The sequence below is a fragment of the Bombina bombina genome, chromosome 6 (assembly GCF_027579735.1).
Source record: "Bombina bombina isolate aBomBom1 chromosome 6, aBomBom1.pri, whole genome shotgun sequence".
NCBI classification, from domain to species: domain Eukaryota; kingdom Metazoa; phylum Chordata; class Amphibia; order Anura; family Bombinatoridae; genus Bombina; species Bombina bombina.
The window spans coordinates 1,049,194,583-1,049,216,865 of record NC_069504.1 but is presented as its reverse complement, the minus strand read 5'-3'; the positions used below and the strand labels follow the sequence as shown (position 1 = coordinate 1,049,216,865).

Here is a 22,283-nt window from a genome sequence, read left to right as displayed (position 1 = left end):
TGATTGCAGCCATGTCCTGCAAAGTAATCACTATGGGCGTCCCTGATATACTTGGCGCCATATTAGCGTGCGTCCCTTGAGCGGGAGGCGAAGGGTCCGACACGTGGGGAGAGATAGTCGGCATAACTTCCCCCTCGACAGACCCCTCTGGTGACAATTCTTTTATAGATAAAGACTGATCTTTACTGTTTAAGGTGAAATCAATACATTTAGTACACATTCTCCTATGGGGCTCCACCATGGCTTTTAAACATAATGAACAAGTATCCTCTGTTTCAGACATGTTTGTACAGACTAGCAATGAGACTAGCAAGCTTGGAAAACAGTTTAAAGCAAGTTAACAAGCAATATAAAAAAACGTTACTGTGCCTTTAAGAGAAACAAATTTTGACTAAATTTGAAATAACAGTGAAAAAAGGCAGTTACACTAACAAAATGTTTACAGTGTATGTAACAAGTCAGCAGAGCATTGCACCCACTTGCAAATGGATGATTAACCCCTTAATAACAAAAACAGAATAATAAATGACAAAAACGTTTTTTAAACACAGTCACAACTGCCACAGTCTACTGTGATTGTTACCCTCCTCAAACACGACTTTGAAGCCTTTTGAGCCCTTCAGAGATGTCCTGTATCATGCAGAGGGAAGCTGAATGTTTGTCAGTATTTTTTTAGCTGCACAGAAAAGCACTAAAATAGGCCCTTCCCACTCATATTGCAACAGTGGAAAGCCTGTTACTAGGCAAAAATCAAGCCAGCCATGTGGAAAAAAACTAGGCCCCAATAAGTTTTGTCACCAAACATATATAAAAACGATTAACATGCCAGCAAACGTTTTATATTACACTTTTATAAGAGTATGTATCTCTGTTAATAAGCCTGATACCAGTCTCTATCACTGCATTTAAGGCTTAACTTACATTAATCCGGTATCAGCAGCATTTTTCTAGCAAATTCCATCGCTAGAAATATGTTAACTGCACATACCTTATTGCAGGAAAACCTGCACGCCATTCCCCCTCTGAAGTTACCTCACTCCTCAGAATATGTGAGAACGGCAGTGGATCTTAGTTACTTCTGCTAAGATCATAGAAATCACAGGCAGATTCTTCTTCTAATGCTGCCTGAGATGAAACAGTACACTCCGGTACCATTTAAAAATAACAAACTTTTGATTGAAGTTAAAAAACCAACTATAATAAACCACTCTCCTCTGACTACGTCCATCTTTGTTGAGAGTTGCAAGAGAATGACTGGGTATGGCAGTGAGGGGAGGAGCTATATAGCAGCTCTGCTGTGGGTGATCCTCTTGCAACTTCCTGTTGGGAAGGAGAATATCCCACAAGTAATGGATGATCCGTGGACTGGATACACTTAACAAGAGAAAAATAAATTTATCAGGTAAGCATACATTTAGTTTTCTTTCTAATGACACTGAGTCCACAGATCATCTAATTACTATTGGGAATCAATACCCAAGCTAGAGGACACAGATGATAAGGGAGGGACAAGACAGGGAACCAAAACAAAAGGCACCACTGCTTGAAGAACCTTTCTCCCAAAGAAAGCCTAAGCAATAGTATCAAACTTATAGAATTTTGAAAAAGTGTGTAGAGAGGACCAAGTAGCAGCCTTGCAAATCTGTTCCACAGCAGCTTCATTTTTGAATGCCCAGGAAGAGTAAAAGACCTCGTAGAATGAGCAGTAACCTTCTCATGAGGCTGTTGTCCAGCAGTTTCATAGGCAAAGTGAATTATACTCTTCAGCCACAAAGAAAGAGAAGTAGCCGTAGCTTTCTGCTCCTTACGTTTCCTAGAGAAAACTACAAACAGAGCAGAAGACTGACGTAAATCCTTAGTCGCCTGTAAATAGAATTTCAGAGCAGGATACATCTAGGTTGTGCAGAAGACGTTCCTTATGAGAAGGAGGATTAGGACATAAAGAAGGAACAATCTCCTGATTAATGTTCCGATCTGAAACTACTTTAGGAAGAAAACCTAGTTTATTACGTAAAACAACTTTATCCGAATGAAAAATAAGGTACGGAGACTGTAAAGCAGAGAGCTCAGAGACTCTACGAGCAGAATAAATAGCAACAAGAAACAAAACCTTTCAAGATAACAACTTAATATCTAAGGAATGCATAGGCTCAAACGGAGCCTGCTGAAGAACCTTAAGCACAAGATTTAGACTCCAGGGAGAAGTAACAGGTTTGAGCACAGACCTGATTCTGACCAAGGCCTGACAGAACGATTGAACATCTGGAACCTCTGCCAGACGTTTATGCAACAAAATAGACAAGGCAGAAATCTGACTCTTCAAAGAACTTGCCGATAAAAACCTAGGAATCCGAACTCTACTCCAAGAGTAGCCTTTGGATTCACACCAATACAGATATTTTTGCCATATCTTATGGTAAGTTTTCCTGGTAACAGGCTTGTGAGCCTGAATCATGGTCTCAATGACCGAATCCGTAAAACCGCGCTTAGATAAAATTAAGCGCTCAATGTCCAAGCAGTCAGCTTCAGAGAAACTAGATTTGGATGAAGGAAGGGCCCTTGAAGTAGAAGGTCCTTCCTTAGAGGAAGCTTCCAAGGGGGGAAAGATGACATCTCCACTAGGTCTGCATACCAAATCCTCTGAGGCCACGCCGGAGTAATGAGAATCACTGATGCTCTCTCTTGCTTGATCCGAGCAATGACTCTAGGAAGGAGAGCGAATAGAGGAAATAGGTATGCAAGACTGAAGTTCCAAGGAACTGCCACAGCATCTATCAGAACCGCCTGAGGGTCCCTGGACCTCGACCCGTACATCGGGAGCTTGGCATTCTGACGAGATGCCATGAGATCTAGATCTGGCTGTCCCCATTTGAGAATCAAGTTGGAAAACACTTCCAGATGTAATTCCCATTCTCCCGGGTGAAAGGTCTGTCTGCTCATAAAATCCGCTTCCCAATTGTCCACTCCTGGAATGTGGATCGCAGATAGACAACAGTTGTGGGTCTCTGCCCACTGAATAATCTTGGACACCTCTTTCATGGCCAAAGAACTCTGAGTTCCACCCTGATGTTTGATGTAAGTCACTGAGGTTATGATATCCGACTGAAATCTGATAAACCGGGCAGAAGCTAACTGAGGCCAGGCCAGAAGAGCAATGAAGATTGCTCTTAGCTCTAGAATGTTTACGGGGAGAACAGATTCTTCCCGAGCCCTTAGGAGGCCCCAGACTGCTCCCCAACCTATCAGGCTGGCGTCCGTTGTCACTATCACCCAGGTAGGTCTGCGAAAACAGGTTCCCTGGGAGAGATGATCCTGAGACAACCACCAAGGAATAGAATCTCGTCATCTGATCCAAATGAATTTGCGGAGACAGATAACAGCATAATCCCCTTTCCACTGCCTGAGCATGCATAATTGCAGAGGTCTGAGATGGAAACAAGCAAAAGGAATAATATCCATGGCGGCTACCATCAGACCTATTACCTCCATACATTAAGCCACTGATGGCTGAGGAGAGGACTGATAAGACAGACAAGAATCGAAAATCTTGGATTTTCTGACCTCTGTCAGAAATATCTTCTTTAGAACTGAATCTATTATGGTTCCCAAGAAGACTACTCTTGTAGATGGAATTAAGGAACTCTTTTCCAGATTCACCTTCCAACCGTGAGAACGCAGGAAGGATAAAAGCATCTCTGTGTGGGAGAATGCTAGTTGAAAGGACTGGGCCTGAACCAGAATGTCGTCTAGATAAGGCGCCACTGCAATACCCTGTAACCGGAGCCCTGCCAACAGAGATCCCTGAACCTTTGAAAAAATTCTTGGAGCTGTAGCAAGTCCGAAGGGAAGAGCCACAAACTAAAAGTGTTTGTGGAGAAAGGCAAATCTCAGAAACTTGTGATGATCCCTGTGCATGGGAACATGAAGGTACGGATAGATCCCGAAACACAACGTAAGAACGCCTCTTTTTATCTGGTCGACAGATAATCTTGAGAGAAGAAATCTGCCCCTGGGGGGAAAGGTCTTGAATTCTAGTTTGTATCCTTGGGACACAATGTCTATCGCCCAAGGATCCTGAACATCCCGAACCCAAGCCTGAGCGAAAAAGGAAAGTCTGCCCCCCACAAGATCTGGTCCTGGATCGGGTGCAGACCCTTCATGCTGACTTTGATTCATTAGCGGTCTTCTTGGATTGCTTTCTCTTATTCCAAGATTGGTTGGGTCTCCAGGCAGGTTTGGACTGTTCCTGTTTTGTAGAGGGAGAAGAAGGTTTACCCTTGAAGTTTAGAAAGGAACGAAAATTACTCTGAAGTCCCTTCTGCTTATTTCTCTTATCCTGAGGAAGGAAATGTCCTTTTCCTCCTGTAATGTCAGAAATAATCTCAGCCAAGGCTGGGCCAAACAAGTTGTTACCCTTGTAAGGAATAGCCAAAAGCCTAGACTTAGACGACACATCTGCAGACCAAGATTTCAACCATAAAGCTCCGCAAGCCAGAATGGCAAAACTAGAAATCTTTGCTCCCAATTTGATAATCTGAAGGTAAGCATCAGAAATAAAATAATTAACCAATTTAAGAGCCTTGTTCCTGTCCTGGATCTCTTCAAGGGGAGTGTCTGTTTGAATGGAATCAGATAGCCCATCAAACCAGTATGCCACACTACAAACTGTAGCAATACACACAATAGGTTGCCATTGTAACCCCTGGTGAACATACATTATCTTAAGAAAACCCTCCAGTTTCTTATCCATAGGTTCCTTAAAAGAACAGCTATCCTCTATGGGAATAGTAGTTCTCTTAGCTAAAGTGGAAATTGCCCCTTCCACCTTAGGGACCGTTTGCCAAGACTACTTAATAGAGTCATCAATGAGAAACATCTTCTTAAAAATAGGAGGAGAAAAACCTCTCTCCATTCCTTAACAATAATTTCTGTTGCCCGATCTGGTACGGGAAAACATTCCAGCATGGAAGGTACATCATAGTACTTGTTAAGTTTGCTTTATTTTATTATGGTTGACGACGACAGTAGTATCAGTCGTCCAGAGTAGCCAAAACCTCCTTGAGTAGTAAACGGAGGTGCTCTAGCTTAAACCTAAAGGATACAACTTCAGCATCAGAGGAAGGAATTACACTGTCAGAATCTGAGATCTCACCCTCAGATGCTACCAAAGAATCCTCCCCATCAGATCTATGAGAGGGAATATTTTGAATAGCCACGACTGAGTCAGATACCTTACGCACTGATTCTTTAGACTTCCTCTTGCGCTTTCCCTGTAGCATGGGAAAAGCAGACAACGCATCAGAAACTGCAGAAGACATGAGAGAAGCAATGTCTTGCAAGGAGACCCCAGCCGGAGCTTGAGAAGCGCAGGGCACTGAATTAATGGGTACTAAAATTTGGGACACCTGAGGAGAAAAATGCGGCATATTTTGAACATTGTCAGAAGACTCCTGGACAGCATCTGTTTTAGACAATATTGGCTCAAAAAGTCTATCCTTAAAATTTTAAGTTCTCTCAGCACATGAGGAACAAAAAGGGATTGGTGGTTCAATATTAGCATTCAAACATAAAGGACATCTGTAATCTACAACAGAGTCTTTGTCCATCTTAACAGAATAAATATAAATAAATAATGAACAAATTTAATAAAGAAAAAAATGTTACTGTCTCTTTAAATTTTAAAAAGTAACTGCTTTATTTTTGATGCAATGCAAAAAAGAAACTGCTTTATTTTTTGAATAAAAACAAAAACGTTACTGCTTTATTTTTCAAGATATGTGAAATAAAAACTTCTTAACACCTCAAACAGCCTCTACACCTCAGCTATAGCTTTGCTGAGGTGCCTATCCTAGCAGGATAACGAAATAACTGATTCTTAAATTCAAAATGGAGCTGTTTCAGAAATGTCAGGCTAGCAAATACCCGTTTGATTTGAAAATCATTAAGATGCAGATATCTCTCCTCCATAAACAGGAAGTGAGAGAAAAATAAGTGTGCAACAGATACATTTTTACCTCACACAAGCCCTAATAAAACCACCAAAATGAGCCAAGTTCTCCTCAAGTCCCCAGTGCCTGCAAAACTGCCATACATAATCCTCCTTACAACACTAGGAGTAATGTATTAAATATCCCTGTTAGGGAAATAGTAAAGTGCCATGTTTTTTCCTAAAAGCTGCTTAAGAAAATAAATTAGCATTTACCTCAATAAATCTGCTTGGCAGCAAGGCAGCTCACTAGGTTTGGAGAGGTCCTTTCCCTCACATTGACCTGTGGAAAATAATAAGGGCAGCAACTTATTTAAATATGAGGGAGGCGCAGTGAGAATTATGTCCCACAAGTTCCCTTTGCTTAAAAGCCACCAATGCTCTACTGAAGAGACTGAAATGGACTACAGCTACACCCTGGAGTAAAAACAGCACATACTAGTACTGCAAATAAAATAATACAATCTTGATTGAAGAATCTTTCCAGCACCTAACTTTACCACTTCCTTACTCTAACATAGGCAAAGAGAATGACTGGGGATGAAGGGAAGGGAGGTGATATTTAACAGCTTTGCTGTGGTGCTCTTTGCCGCCTCCTGCTGGTCAGGAGCTGAATATCCCAATAGTAATTAGATGATCTGTGGACTCACCATGTCATTAGAAAGAAATAACATTGGCTAACATATGAGAAGAAAAGGACAAAAGTTAGGCGCGTTCAACATTTTCAGGGTCTCTAGTGCCACCTCAATAAAGAAAGTAAAAACACATTCAGTCTATGGTTCATTCGTTTTAATTGGTTTAAGATAATAAATTAATATAAAAATATTCACATTTTTAAGGCCTTTTTTATCATTGAATGGATAAACCATTAACCAGAAAATATTAAAACCAAAAAAAAAACAAACATACACACTTAAAAGATATTTAACCAAATTTATATAAGCAGTAAATCAGCAATTAAAGGGACAGTAAAGTCAAAATGAAACAAATGATTCAGATAGTGCATGTAGTTTCAAACATTTTTTTAATTTACTTCTATTATCAAATTTGCTTTTTTTTTTTGGTATCATTTGTTGAAAAGTAAAACTAGTTAGGCTGTTAGGAGCAATAAACACTACTGCCAGAAGGCTAGAGTTAGGTGCACACTCCTGAGCTCACCTAGAATTACTCATTAACCAAAGAAACCAAGAGAACTAAGCAAAATTGATAATATAAAGTAAATTGGAAAGTTTAAAAGCTCACACTCAATGTTTTAAATACATTTTAAATCGTAATTTTGGTACAAAAAATGGCATTGTTATTTGTAGTGCAAAAATCTATCCATTGGAAAGCATGTCATTTATCTTATTTGCTGTAGCCAATTATATATGAGATCCTCTACTTATGTGAAGTATGTTGCAGGGTTATTATTCTGGAATATGCAGGATGAAATCGAGCATCTTTGGGTGCAAAGGAAAAAAAACATAATTTATGTAAGAACTTACCTGATAAATTCCTTTCTTTCATATTAGCAAGAGTCCATGAGCTAGTGACGTATGGGATATACATTCCTACCAGGAGGGGCAAAGTTTCCCAAACCTTAAAATGCCTATAAATACACCCCTCACCACACCCACAATTCAGTTTAACGAATAGCCAAGAAGTGGGGTGATAAAAGAGTGAAAGCATCAAAAAAATAAGGAATTGGAATAATTGTGCAATATACAAAAAAAAATTTAATAACCACCACAAAAAGGGTGGGCCTCATGGACTCTTGCTAATATGAAAGAAAGGAATTTATCAGGTAAGTTCTTACATAAATTATGTTTTCTTTCATGTAATTAGCAAGAGTCCATGAGCTAGTGACGTATGGGATAGCAGATACCCAAGATGTGGAACTTCCACGCAAGAGTCACTAGAGAGGGAGGGATAAAATAAAGACAGCCAATTCCGCTGAAAAAAATAATCCACAACCCAAATCAAAAGTTTTAATCTTTATAATGAAAAAAACTGAAATTATCAGCAGACAAATCAAACAGAAACAGCTGCCTGAAGTACTTTTCTACCAAAAACTGCTTCAGAAGAAGAAAACACATCAAAATGGTAGAATTTAGTAAAAGTATGCAAAGAAGACCAAGTCGCTGCTTTGCAAATCTGATCAACAGAAGCTTCATTCCTAAAAGCCCAGGAAGTAGAAACTGACCTAGTAGAATGAGACGTAATTCTTTGAGGCGGGGACTTACCCGACTCCACATAAGCATGATGAATCAAAGACTTTAACCAAGACGCCAAAGAAATGGCAGAAGCCTTCTGACCTTTCCTGGAACCAGAAAAGATAACAAATAGACTAGAAGTCTTTCTAAAATCTTTAGTAGCTTCAACATATTTCAAAGCTCTAACTACATCCAAAGAATGTAACTATCTTTCCTTAGAATTCTTAGGATTAGGACATAATGAAGGGACAACAATTTCTCTACTAATGTTGTGAGAATTCACAACCTTAGGTAAAAATTGAAATGAAGTCCGCAACACCGCCTTATCCTGATGAAAAATCAGAAAAGGAGATTCACAAGAAAGAGCAGATAACTCAGAAACTCTTCTAGCAGAAGAGATAGCCAAAAGGAACAGTACTTTCCAAGAAAGTATTTTAATGTCCAGAGAATGCATAGGCTCAAATGGAGGAGCCTGTAAAGCTGACAAAACCAAATTAAGACTCCAAGGAGGAGAGATTGGCTTAATGACAGGTTTGATCCGGACCAAAGCCTGTACAAAACAATGAATATCAGGAATATTAGCAATCTTTCTGTGAAAAAGAACAGAAAGAGCAGAAAGAGCAGAAATTTGTCCTTTCAAAGAACTTGCAGACAAACCTTTATCCAAACCATCCTGAAGAAATTGTAAAATTCTAGGAATTCTGAAAGAATGCCAGGAGAATTTATGAGAAGAACACCAAGAGATGTAAGTCTTCCAAACTCGATAATAAATCCTTCTAGAGACAGATTTTCGAGCCTGTAACATAGTATTAATTACTGATTCAGAGAAACCTCTATGACTAAGAATTAAGCGTTCAATTTCCATATATTCAAATTTAATGATTTGAGATCCTGATGGAAAAATGGGCCTTGAGATAGAAGGTCTGGCCTTAACGGAAGTGTCCAAGGTTGGCAACTGGCCATCCGAACAAGATCCGCAAACCAAAACCTGTGAGGCCATGCTGGAGCCACCAGCAGTACACATGAGCGCTCCATTAGAATTTTGGAGATTACTTTCGGAAGAAGAACTAGAGGCGGAAAGATATAAGCAGGATGATAATTCCAAGGAATTGACAACGCATCCACTGCTTCCGCCTGAGGATCCCGGGACCTGGACAGATACCTGGGAAGTTTCTTGTTCAGATGAGAGGCCATCAGATATATTTCTGGAAGACCCCAGATTTGCACAATCTGAAGAAAAACCTCTGGATGAAGAGAACATTTGCCCGGATGTAACGTCTGGCGACTGAGATAATCCGCTTCCCAATTGTCTACATCTGGGATGTGAACCGCAGAAATTAGACAGGAGCTGGATTCTGCCCATACAAGTATCCGAGATACTTCTTTCATAGCTTGAGGACTGTGAGTCCCACCTTGATGATTGACATATGCCACGGTCGTGACATTGTCTGTTTGAAAACAGATAAACGATTCTCTCTTCAGAAGAGGCCAGAACTGAAGCGCTCTGAAAATCGCACGGAGTTCCAAAATGTTGATAGGTAATCTCGCCTCCTGAGATTTCCAAACCCCCTGCGCCGTCAGAGATCCCCATACAGCTCCCCAACCCTTAAAGACTTGCATCTGTTGAGATCACAGTCCAGGTTTAAACGATGGTGATCCATCCACCAAGTTAGAGATGATCGAACATTGGGATTTAAGGATATTATTTGTTATATCCTTGTATAATCCCTGCACCACTGGTTCAGCATACAAAGCTGGAGTGGTATTGTGTGAAAACGAGCAAAAGGGATCGCGTCCGAAGCAGCAGTCATGAGACCTAAAATCTCCATGCATAATGCTACCGAAGGGAACAATTGAGACTGAAGGTTTCGACAGGCTGAAACCAATTTCAGACGTTTCTTTTCTGTCAGAGACAAAGTCATGGACACTGAATCTATTTGGAAACCTAAAAAGGTTACTCTTGTCTGAGGAATCAAGGAACTTTTTGGTAAATTGATCCTCCAACCATGTCTTTGAAGAAACAACACAAGTTGATTTGTGTGAGATTCTGCAGAATGTAAAGACTGAGCAAGTACCAAGATATCGTCCAAATAAGGAAATACCGCAATACCCTGTTCTCTGATTACAGAGAGAAGGGCACCTAGAACCTTCGAAAAGATCCTTGGCGCAGTTGCTAGACCAAATGGAAGAGCAATAAACTGGTAATGATTGTCTAGAAAAGAGAATCTCAGAAACTGAAAGTGATCTGGATGAATTGGAATATGCAGGTATGCATCCTGTAAGTCTATTGTAGACATATAATGTCCTTGCTGAACAAAAGGCAGAATAGTTTCATATAGTCACCATTTTGAATGTTGGTATCCTTACATAACAATTCAATATTTTTAGATCCAGAACTGGTCTGAAAGAATTCTCTTTCTTTGGCACAATGAATAGATTTGAATAAAACCCCAGACCCCGTTCCAGAACTGGAACCGGCATAATTACCCCAGCTAACTCTAGGTCTGAAACACATTTCAGAAACGCCTGAGCCTTCACTGGATTTACTGGAATGCGTGAGAGAAAAAATCTTCTCACAGGTGGTCTTACCTTGAAACCTATTCTGTACCCTTGTGAATCGAATTGATCCAAACATCTTTGAAAAATTGTAACCTGCCCCCTACCAGCTGTGCTGGAATGAGGGCTGCACCTTCATGCGGATTTAGGAGCAGGTTTTGACTTTCTGGAAGGCTTGGATTTATTCCAGACTGGATTAGGTTTCCAACCGGAAACTGTTCCTTTAGGAGAAGGGTCGGGCTTCTGCTCTTTATTTTGACGAAAGGAACGAAAACGATTAGCAGCCCTATAATTACCTTTAGATTTTTTGCCCTGGGGCAAAAAGGCTCCCTTTCCTCCAGTAATAGTTGAAATTATAGAATCCAACTGAGAACCAAACAACTTATTACCTTGGAAAGAGAGAGAAAGCAAAGTTGACTTAGAAGTCATATCTACATTCCAAGATTTAAGCCACAAAGCTCTTCTAGCTAAAATAGCTAAAGACATATACCGGACATCAACTCTAATGATATAAAAAATGGCATCACAGACAAAGTTATTAGCATGTTGAAGAAGTTTAACAATGCTATATGCATTATGATCTGTCACTTGTTGCGCTAAAGCCTCCAACCAAAAAGTTGAAGCCGCTGCAACATTAGCCAAAGATATAGCAGGTCTAAGTAAATTACCTGAACATAAATAAGCTTTTCTTAAAAAAGATTCAATTTTCCTATCTAAAGGATCTTTAAACGAAGTGCTATCTGCCGTAGGAATAGCAGTACGTTTAGCAAGAGTAGAGATAGCCCCATCGACTTCAGGGATTTTATCCCAAAACTCCCATCTATCAGATGGCACAGGGTACAATTTCTTAAACCTTGGAGAAGGAGTAAATGAAGTACCCAAACTATCCCATTCCCTAGCAATCACATCTGAGATAGCATCAGGAACTGGAAAAACTTCCGGAATTAACACATGAGGCTTATAAACCGAATTTAAACGTTTAGCAGTTTTAGAATCAGGAGGACTGGATTCCTCCATATCTAATGCAATCAAAACTTCTTTTAGTAATGAACGAATAAACTCCATTTTAAATAAATATGAAGATTTATCAGAATCAATATCTGTAGTAGAATCTTCTGAACCAGAAAAAACCTCATCAGAATCAGATAAGTCAGAATGATGACGGTCACCTAAAAATTCATCCGAAATGTGAGAAGTTTTGAAAGACCATTTACGATTACTGGAAGGAGGAATAACAGACAGAGCCTTCCTAATAGAATTAGAAACAAATTCTTTTACATTAACAGGAACATCCTGAACATTAGATGTTGAAGGAACAACAACAGGTAAAGGATTATTACTAATGGAGACACAATCTGCATTGGAAAGTTTGTCATAGCAACTAACACAAACTACAGCTGGAGGAACAATAACCACAAGTTTACAACATATGCACTTAACTTTGGTAGAACCAGCATCAGGCAGCGTCTGTTCATTAGTGGATTTTGATAAAGGGTCGGGATGAGACATCTTGCAATATGTAATAGAAAAAACAACATATAAAGCAAAATTATCAAATTCCTTAAATGACAGTTTCAGGAATGGGAAAGAATGCAAAATAATAAGCTTCTAGCAACCAGAAGCAATGAAGAGAAATGTCTAAATAATGTGAGTAAAAAAGACGCCCACATTTTTTTGGCGCAAATAAAAATAAAAAATGTCTGAATACGCATGCGTAACAGAATACAACTTCCGGTGTAAATTACCGCGCCGGAAGTGACAACATTTTTAGCGCCAAAAAAATGACTAAATAAAAAGAAACATTTCCCACCCCCGCGAGCCTAACAGCACGCAGGAAAAATGGCCAAATGAAAATTTTTCAAGGTAAGAGAAAATAACTGAATGCATTATCCAAATAATGAAACTGAGAGTCTGAAAATAAGGAATACCGATTATCCTGAATCAAGGCAAATATAAGTTTATAGACATATATTTAGAACTTTACATAAAAAGTGCCCAACCATAGCTTAGAGTGTCACAAAAAATAAGACTTACTTACCCCAGGACACTCATCTACATATAGCAGATAGCCAAACCAGTACTGAAACGAGAATCAGTAGAGGTAATGGTATATAAGAGTATATCGTCGATCTGAAAAGGGAGGTAGGAGAAGAAATCTCTACGACCGATAACAGAGAGCCTATGAAATAGATCCCCTAGAGGTAGACCATTGTTCTCAATAGGCAATACTCTCTTCACATCCCTCTGACACTCTGAGAGGAAAACCGGGCTTCAACCTGTTGCGAAGCGCATATCAACGTAGAATCTAAGCACAAACTTACTTCACCACCTCCACGGGAGGCAAAGTTTGTAAAACTGAATTGTGGGTGTGGTGAGGGGTGTATTTATAGGCATTTTAAGGTTTGGGAAACTTTGCCCCTCCTGGTAGGAATGTATATCCCATACGTCACTAGCTCATGGACCCTTGCTAATTACATGAAAGAAATCCAGATGTTAAAGGGACATAAAACAAGTTGGGATAGAGACAAAATATAATAATATGTACTTTAATTACTTTACCTGCAAATTTATACTGCAGTGCCTCGCCATTAACCCTTTCTTTCAAGTTTCCAAATTGTAAAGCTCTAACTCCCCCACACATTTCCTTCTATGGCTGTATTTATATCTATTGTTGTTTTGGTAGAATGCAAAAGTGCATATGGATTATCTGCTGGAGCATGCCTAGAAGCTGTGAACTCAGTTGAAATACAATGCCTGTGTCTAAACAATGATAAGAGGGGTGGAGTTGGCTGCTTCAGGCAGCTAAGATATGTAATTAATTTTGCTTATTTTTGAAAATTATTTTAATATACTTGCCAGCAATTTGTAAACTTTTTTTGTTATGCAAACTATTATTCATTAATTAGCCCTTTTATGATGTGCACAGATCTCAACCTGTTTTATGTCCCTTTAATTCCAATAATAATAATAGGCAAAATGGATAAACATTTATTAGGAATTGTCAAGCTTTAAAAAAATAAAAAATAAAACCTTTGGAAGTTAATAGGAACATTAATGTCTATATGTTTGTGAGAATAGACTGTTATTAACCCTCAACCTTACCAACAATTTTAATCATCATCAAATTAATTAAAGCTTTATTATAACTAAAAGGGACATTAAAAACTAAAAATATGACATATTAAAGAGCAGCAAGAAAACATTAGTTACATTAAAACTACTAATTGTTTAAAGGGACAGTCAACACCAGAATTTTTGTTGTTTAGAAAGATAGATAATCCCTTTATTACCCATTCCCCAGTTTTGCACAACCAACACAGTTATAATAATACCTGTTTTACCTCTGTAATTACCTTGTACCTAAGCCTCTGCAGACTGCCCCCTTATTTCAGTTCTTTTGAGAAATTTGAATTTTAGCCAATCAGTGCTCACTCCTCGGCAAATTCACGTGCGTGAGCTCAATGTTATCTATATGAAACACATGAACTAACGCCCTCTAGTGATGAAAAACTGTCAAAATATATTCAGTTTAGAGGCGGCCTTCAAGGTCTAAGAAATTAGCATATGAACCTCCTAGGTTTAGCTTTCAACTGAGAATACCAACAGAACAAAGCAAAATTGGTGATAAAAGTAAATTGGAAAGTTGTTTAAAATTACATGCCCTATTTGAATCATGAAAGGTTTTTTTGGACTTGACTGTCCCTTTAAGTAAACTCAAGTTACCTCTGTAAGGAAAAGACTTGAAAACTATTTTTACCAGATGCTGAGGTGTCATAATTTGCAACATAAGCTTTTCAAAGCACAGATTCATTTAATAATTTAACATAGATCTTTGTACAACAAGCATTTAAAAATAAATCAAAACAAAGTTGACTTTAGCCGAGTGGTGCATTAAAGGGACAGTCTAGTCAAAATTAAACTTTCAGGATTCAGATAGAGCAGACTTTCTAATTTACTCCTATTATCATTTTTTCTTTGTTCTCTTGGTATCTTTATTTGAAATAGCAAGAATGTAACGCTTAGGAGCTGGCCCATTTTTGGTTCAGCACCTGGGTAGCGCTTGCTGATTGGTGTCTAAATGTAGACACCAATCAGCAAGCGCTACCTAGGTTCTGAACCAAAAATGGGCCAGCTCCTAAGCTTACATTCAAATAAAGATACCAAAAGAACAAAGAAAAATTGATAATAGGAGTAAATAAAGAAATTTCTATAAGCCCTGTTCCGCTACAGGAATATGCAAACCAACATTTTTAACTGTCAAGGAAAAACATAATTTATGTAAGAACTTACCTGATAAATTCATTTCTTTCATATTAGTCCATGAGCTAGTGACGTATGGGATATACATTCCTACCAGGAGGGGCAAAGTTTCCCAAACCTCAAAATGCCTATAAATACACCCCTCACCACACCCACAAATCAGTTTAACGCATAGCCAAGAAGTGGGGTGATAAGACAAAAGTGCGAAAGCATAAAAAATAAGGAATTGGAATAATTGTGCTTTATACAAAAAAAATCATAACCACCACAAAAAGGGTGGGCCTCATGGACTCTTGCTAATATGAAAGAAATGAATTTAACAGGTAAGTTCTTACATAAATTATGTTTTCTTTCATGTAATTAGCAAGAGTCCATGAGCTAGTGACGTATGGGATAATGACTACCCAAGATGTGGATCTTACACGCAAGAGTCACTAGAGAGGGAGGGATAAAATAAAGACAGCCAATTCCGCTGAAAATAATCCACACCCAAAATAAAGTTTAAATCTTATAATGAAAAAAACTGAAATTATAAGCAGAAGAATCAAAATGAAACAGATGCCTGAAGTACTTTTCTACCAAAAACTGCTTCAGAAGAAGAAAACACATCAAAATGGTAGAATTTAGTAAAAGTATGCAAAGAAGACCAAGTTGCTGCTTTGCAAATCTGATCAACCGAAGCTTCATTCCTAAATGCCCAGGAAGTAGAAACTGACCTAGTAGAATGAGCTGTAATCCTTTGAGGCGGAGTCTTACCCGACTCGACATAAGCATGATGAATTAAAGATTTTAACCAAGATGCCAAAGAAATGGCAGAGGCCTTCTGACCTTTCCTAGAACCGGAAAAGATAACGAATAGACTAGAAGTCTTTCGGAAATTTTTAGTAGCTTCAACATAATATTTCAAAGCTCTAACTACATCCAAAGAATGCAATGATCTCTCCTTAGAATTCTTAGGATTAGGACATAATGAAGTAACCACAATTTCTCTACTAATGTTGTTAGAATTCACAACCTTAGGTAAAAATTTAAAAGAAGTTCGCAACACCGCCTTATCCTGATGAAAAACCAGAAAAGGAGACTCACAAGAAAGAGCAGATAACTCAGAAACTCTTCTAGCAGAAGAGATGGCCAAAAGAAACAAAACTTTCCAAGAAAGTAATTTAATGTCCAATGAATGCATAGGTTCAAACGGAGGAGCTTGAAGAGCCCCCAGAACCAAATTCAAACTCCAAGGAGGAGAAATTGACTTAATGACAGGTTTTATACGAACCAAAGCTTGTACAAAACAACGAATATCAGGAAGATTAGCAATCTTTATGTGAAAAAGAACAGAAAGAGCAGAGATTTGTCTTTTCAAGGAACTTGCAGACAAACCTTTATCCAAACCATCCTGAAGAAACTGTAAAATTCTCAGAATTCTAAAAGAATGCCAGGAAAAATGATGAGAAAGACACCAAGAAATGTAAGTCTTCCAGACTCGATAATATATCTTCCTAGATACAGATTTACGAGCCTGTAACATAGTATTAATCACAGAGTCAGAGAAACCTCTTTGACTAAGAATCAAGCGTTCAATCTCCATACCTTTAAATTTAAGGATTTGAGATCCTGATGGAAAAAAGGACCTTGCGATAGAAGGTCTGGTCTTAACGGAAGAATCCACAGTTGGCAAGAGGCCATCCGGACAAGATCCGCATACCAAAACCTGTGAGGCCATGCTGGAGCCACCAGCAGAACAAACGAGCATTCCTTCAGAATCTTGGAGATTACTCTTGGAAGAAGAACTAGAGGCGGAAAGATATAGGCAGGATGATACTTCCAAGGAAGTGACAATGCATCCACTGCTTCCGCCTGAGGATCCCTGGATCTGGACAGATACCTGGGAAGTTTCTTGTTTAGATGAGAAGCCATCAGATCTATTTCTGGAAGTCCCCACATTTGAACAATCTGAAGAAATACCTCTGGGTGAAGAGACCATTCGCCCGGATGTAACGTTTGGCGACTGAGATAATCCGCTTCCCAATTGTCTATACCTGGGATATGAACCGCAGAAACTAGACAGGAGCTGGATTCCGCCCATACCAGTATTCGAGATACTTCTTTCATAGCCAGAGGACTGTGAGTCCCTCCTTGATAATTGATGTATGCCACAGTTGTGACATTGTCTGTCTGAAAACAAATGAACGATTCTCTCTTTAGAAGAGGCCATGACTGAAGAGCTCTGAAAATTGCACGGAGTTCCAAAATATTGATTGGTAATCTCACCTCCTGAGATTCCCAAACCCCTTGTGCTGTCAGAGACCCCCAAACAGCTCCCCAACCTGTCAGACTTGCATCTGTTGAAATTACAGTCCAGGTCGGAAGAACAAAAGAAGCCCCCTGAACTAAACGATGGTGATCTGTCCACCACGTCAGAGAGTGTCGTACAATCTGTTTTAAAGATATTAATTGAGATATCTTTGTGTAATCCCTGCACCACTGGTTCAGCATACAGAGCTGAAGAGGTCGCATGTGAAAACGAGCAAAGGGGATCGCGTCCGATGCAGCAGTCAGACCTAGAATTTCCATGCATAAGGCTACCGAAGGAAATGATTGTGATTGAAGATTTCGACAAGCTGAGATCAATTTTAGACGTCTCTTGTCTGTCAGAGACAGAGTCATGGACACTGAATCTATCTGGAAACCTAAAAAGGTTACCCTTGTCTGAGGAATCAATTAACTTTTCGGTAAATTGATCCTCCAACCATGATCTTGAAGAAACAACCAAAGTCGATTCGTATGAGATTCTGCTAAATGTGAAGACTGAGCAAGTACCAAGATATCGTCCAAATAAGGAAATACCACAATACCCTGTTCTCTCATTACAGACAGAAGGGCACCGAGAACCTTTGTAAAAATTCTTGGAGCTGTTGCTAGGCCAAACGGCAGAGCCACAAACTGGTAATGCTCGTCTAGGAAAGAGAATCTCAGAAACGGATAGTGATCTGGATGAATCGGAATATGCAGATATGCATCCTGTAAATCTATTGTGGACATATAATGCCCTTGCTGAACAAAAGGCAGGATAGTCCTTATAGTTACCATTTTGAATGTTGGTATCCTTACATAACTATTCAATATTTTTAGATCCAGAACTGGTCTGAAGGAATTCTCCTTCTTTGGTACAATGAAGAGATTTGAATAAAACCCCAGCCCCTGTTCCAGAACTGGAACTGGCATAATTACTCCAGCCAACTCTAGATCTGAAACACATTTCAGAAATGCTAGAGCCTTCGCTGGATTTACTGGGACACGGGAAAGAAAAAAATCTCTTTGCAGGAGGCCTTATCTTGAAGCCAATTCTGTACCCTTCTGAAACAATGTTCTGAATCCAAAGATTGTGAATTGAATTGATCCAAATTTCTTTGAAAAATTGTAATCTGCTCCCTACCAGCTGAGCTGGAATGAGGGCCGCACCTTCATGTGGACTTGGGAGCTGGCTTTGGTTTTCTAAAAGGCTTGGATTTATTCCAAACTGGAGATGGTTTCCAAACTGATACCGCTCCTGTGGGTGAAGGATCAGGCTTTTGTTCCTTATTGTGACGAAAGAAACGAAAACGATTATTAGACCTAAATTTACCTTTAGATTTTTTATCCTGTGGTAAAAAAGTTCCTTTCCCTCCAGTAACAGTTGAGGTAATAGAATCCAACTGAGAACCAAATAATTTATTACCCTGGAAAGAAAGGGAAAGCAAAGTTGACTTAGAAGCCATATCAGCATTCCAAGTTTTAAGCCATAAAGCTCTTCTAGCTAAAATAGCTAGAGACATATACCTGACATCAACTCTAATGATATCAAAGATGGCATCACAAATAAAGTTATTAGCATGTTGAAGAAGATTAACAATGCTATGAGAATTATGATCTGTTACTTGTTGCGCTAAAGCTTCTAACCAAAAAGTTGAAGCTGCAGCAACATCCGCTAAAGATATAGCAGGTCTAAGATTACCTGAACATAAGTAAGCTTTTCTTAGAAAGGATTCAATCTTCCTATCTAAAGGATCCTTAAAGGAAGTACTATCTGCCGTAGGAATAGTAGTACGTTTAGCAAGAGTAGAGACAGCCCCATCAACCTTAGGGATTTTGTCCCAAAACTCTAATCTGTCAGATGGCACAGGATATAATTGCTTAAAACGTTTAGAAGGAGTAAATGAATTACCCAAATTATTCCATTCCCTGGAGATTACTTCAGAAATAGCATCAGGGACAGGAAAAACTTCTGGAATAACTACAGGAGATTTAAAACCTTATTTAAACGTTTAGATTTAGTATCAAGAGGACCAGAATCCTCTATTTCTAATGCAATTAAGACTTCTTTAAGCAAAGAACGAATAAATTCCATTTTGATAAATATGAAGATTTATCAGCATCAACCTCTGAGACAGAATCCTCTGAACCAGAGGAACCATTATCAGAATCAGAATGATGATGTTCATTTAAAAATTCATCTGAAAAATGAGAAGTTTTAAAAGACCTTTTACGTTTACTAGAAGGAGGAATAACAGACATAGCCTTCTTAATGGATTTAGAAACAAAATCTCTTATGTTATCAGGAACACTCTGAGTATTAGATGTTGACGGAACAGCAACAGGTAATGTAACATTACTAAAGGAAATATTATCTGCATTAACAAGTTTGTCATGACATTCATTACAAACAACAGCTGGAGGAACAGATACCACAAGTTTACAGCAGATACACTTAACTTTGGTAGATCCAGCACCAGACAGCGTTTTTCCAGAAGTATCTTCTGACTCAGTGTCAATCTGGGACATCTTGCAATATGTAATAGAAAAAACAACATATAAAGCAAAATTGATCAATTTCCTTAAATGACAGTTTCAGGAATGGGAAAAAATGCCAGTGAACAAGCTTCTAGCAACCAGAAGCAATAAATAATGAGACTTAAATAATGTGGAGACAATAGTGACGCCCATATTTTTTAGCGCCAAAAAAGACGCCCACATTATTTGGCGCCTAAATGCTTTTGGCGCCAAAAATGACGCCACATCCGGAACGCCGACACTTTTGGCGCAAAAAAACGTCAAAAATGACGCAACTTCCGGCGACACGTATGACGCCGGAAACAGAAATTTTTTTATTTTTTTTTTGCGCCAAAAAAGTCCGCGCCAAGAATGACGCAATAAAATGAAGCATTTTCAGCCCCTGTGAGCCTAACAGCCCACAGGAAAAAAAGTCAAATTTTAAGGTAAGAAAAAAATTGATTGATTCATATGCATTATCCCAAATATGAAACTGACTGTCTGAAATAAGGAACGTTGAACCTCCTGAGTCAAGGCAAATAAATGTTTGAATACATATATTTAGAACTTTTATATAAAAGTGCCTAACCATAGCTTAGAGTGTCACAGAAAATAAGACTTACTTACCCCAGGACACTCATCTACATGTAGTAGAAAGCCAAACCAGTACTGAAACGAGAATCAGTAGAGGTAATGGTATATATAAGAGTATATCGTCGATCTGAAAAGGGAGGTAAGAGATGAATCTCTACGACCGATAACAGAGAACCTATGAAATAGACCCCGTAGAAGGAGATCATTGAATTCAAATAGGCAATACTCTCTTCACATCCCTCTGACATTCACTGCACGCTGAGAGGAAAACCGGGCTCCAACCTGCTGCGGAGCGCATATCAACGTAGAATCTAGCACAAACTTACTTCACCACCTCCATAGGAGGCAAAGTTTGTAAAAAACTGATTTGTGGGTCTGGTGAGGGGTGTATTTATAGGCATTTTGAGGTTTGGGAAACTTTGCCCCTCCTGGTAGGATTGTATATCCCATACGTCACTAGCTCATGGACTCTTGCTAATTACATGAAAGAAATATACGTTATTTCTGCTGTTTGCGTAACTTTAAAACAACATTTGGGCAATAAGGCAGAGGACGATGGGGCGCCTAGATTTCATTTGTAATTAAAACATTTTTGAGTGTTGATTGCTCTTCATGCACACGTATTATGTGCCATCTACTTGAAACATTTGAACACTTCTAACTCCTAAGTATACTATGTTCTTATTTCCCATTTAAAAAGGACAGTAAACGCAGTGAGATTTGTATTAAAAAATGTTTAGCTATACGTAGTAAAAGCAACTTTGAATGCAGTTATTTGTTTGTACCTATGGATGTGATACCTCAATAGATACAAAAACAAACTTTGAAATATATTTTCATTATTCATTTTGCCCCTTTTAATGTAATTTACCTCTGAAATTGTTGAAATTCTCAAAGCTGGAAATGAACATTAAAGACTTTGCAAGGCTGACCCTGCCACATATCGTTCTCTAATTGGCTTTAGCAGAGAAGGACTACACAACAATGCACTTTATACTAACAATGACTGGCCTCGTTGTCTGCAGCCCCAAGTCCAGATTGGCTCCTTCAAATAAGGAAAGTGGTGGGTAGAGTTTGGCTACTACAAAACAACTGCAGCAAACAACCTGTTAGTTTGATTTAAAAGGAAGAGCAAGCTTAATAAAAAAAAAATAAAAAAAATATCTTTTGCTTGGGTCATTAAAAAAGGTACATGTAAATTAGATCTTTAAACAGTCACTGTGTAGGATGTAGAAGCATGAGGTAACCTGCAGCATACATGAGTATGCACTTCAGTGAGTCATTTTCAAGCAATTGAAATGATACATTTGCAGAACATATCAGGAGGCATTTCAAATTTTAAGTTTAACAAAGCCCCTTTAACTACTTCAAAGCAGTATAGGATAACTTTGCGTGAAGTCTTTGCTTCTTGGTAAGCGGCATGCTCCAATAGCATAAATATGATCATATCACTAGTCATCAACATACTCCATTTTCTTGCAGGTTTCTCATCCTATTCGAAGCTCATTCTCCAGACCATATATTTTTGCCTTGAGATTGCGCAGTTCTCCCTGGATTTTGTGCGTCCTTTCATTCCCTTGACGCACAGCATTCAGAATAGCAAGGTCCTGATCCGGTCCAATGTTGAGCGTTACCTGTAAAAGTGGAGAGCACAGAAGTTTTAGATATACACACAAATTATATATATATACACACACATAAATATATATATATATATATATATATATATATATATATATATATATATATATATATATATATATATATATATATATATATATATATACACACACACATACAAATATATATATATATATATATATATATATATACACACACACATACAAATATATATATATATATTTGTATGTGTGTGTGTATATATATAT

General features: G+C 38.5%; 1 protein-coding gene across 1 annotated transcript in view; it reads right to left on the bottom strand.

Moving 5' to 3' along the window:
- Positions 1-20,935: 20,935 nt before the first annotated feature.
- Positions 20,936-22,283, bottom strand: part of CCDC77 (coiled-coil domain containing 77) — a 133,886-nt gene continuing 132,538 nt past the window's right edge. The window contains exon 12 of the mRNA XM_053718827.1: positions 20,936-22,028. Within this exon, the coding sequence (XP_053574802.1) occupies positions 21,882-22,028 (147 nt within the window). The 3' untranslated portion in view covers positions 20,936-21,881. The remainder of the gene's footprint in view (positions 22,029-22,283) is intronic.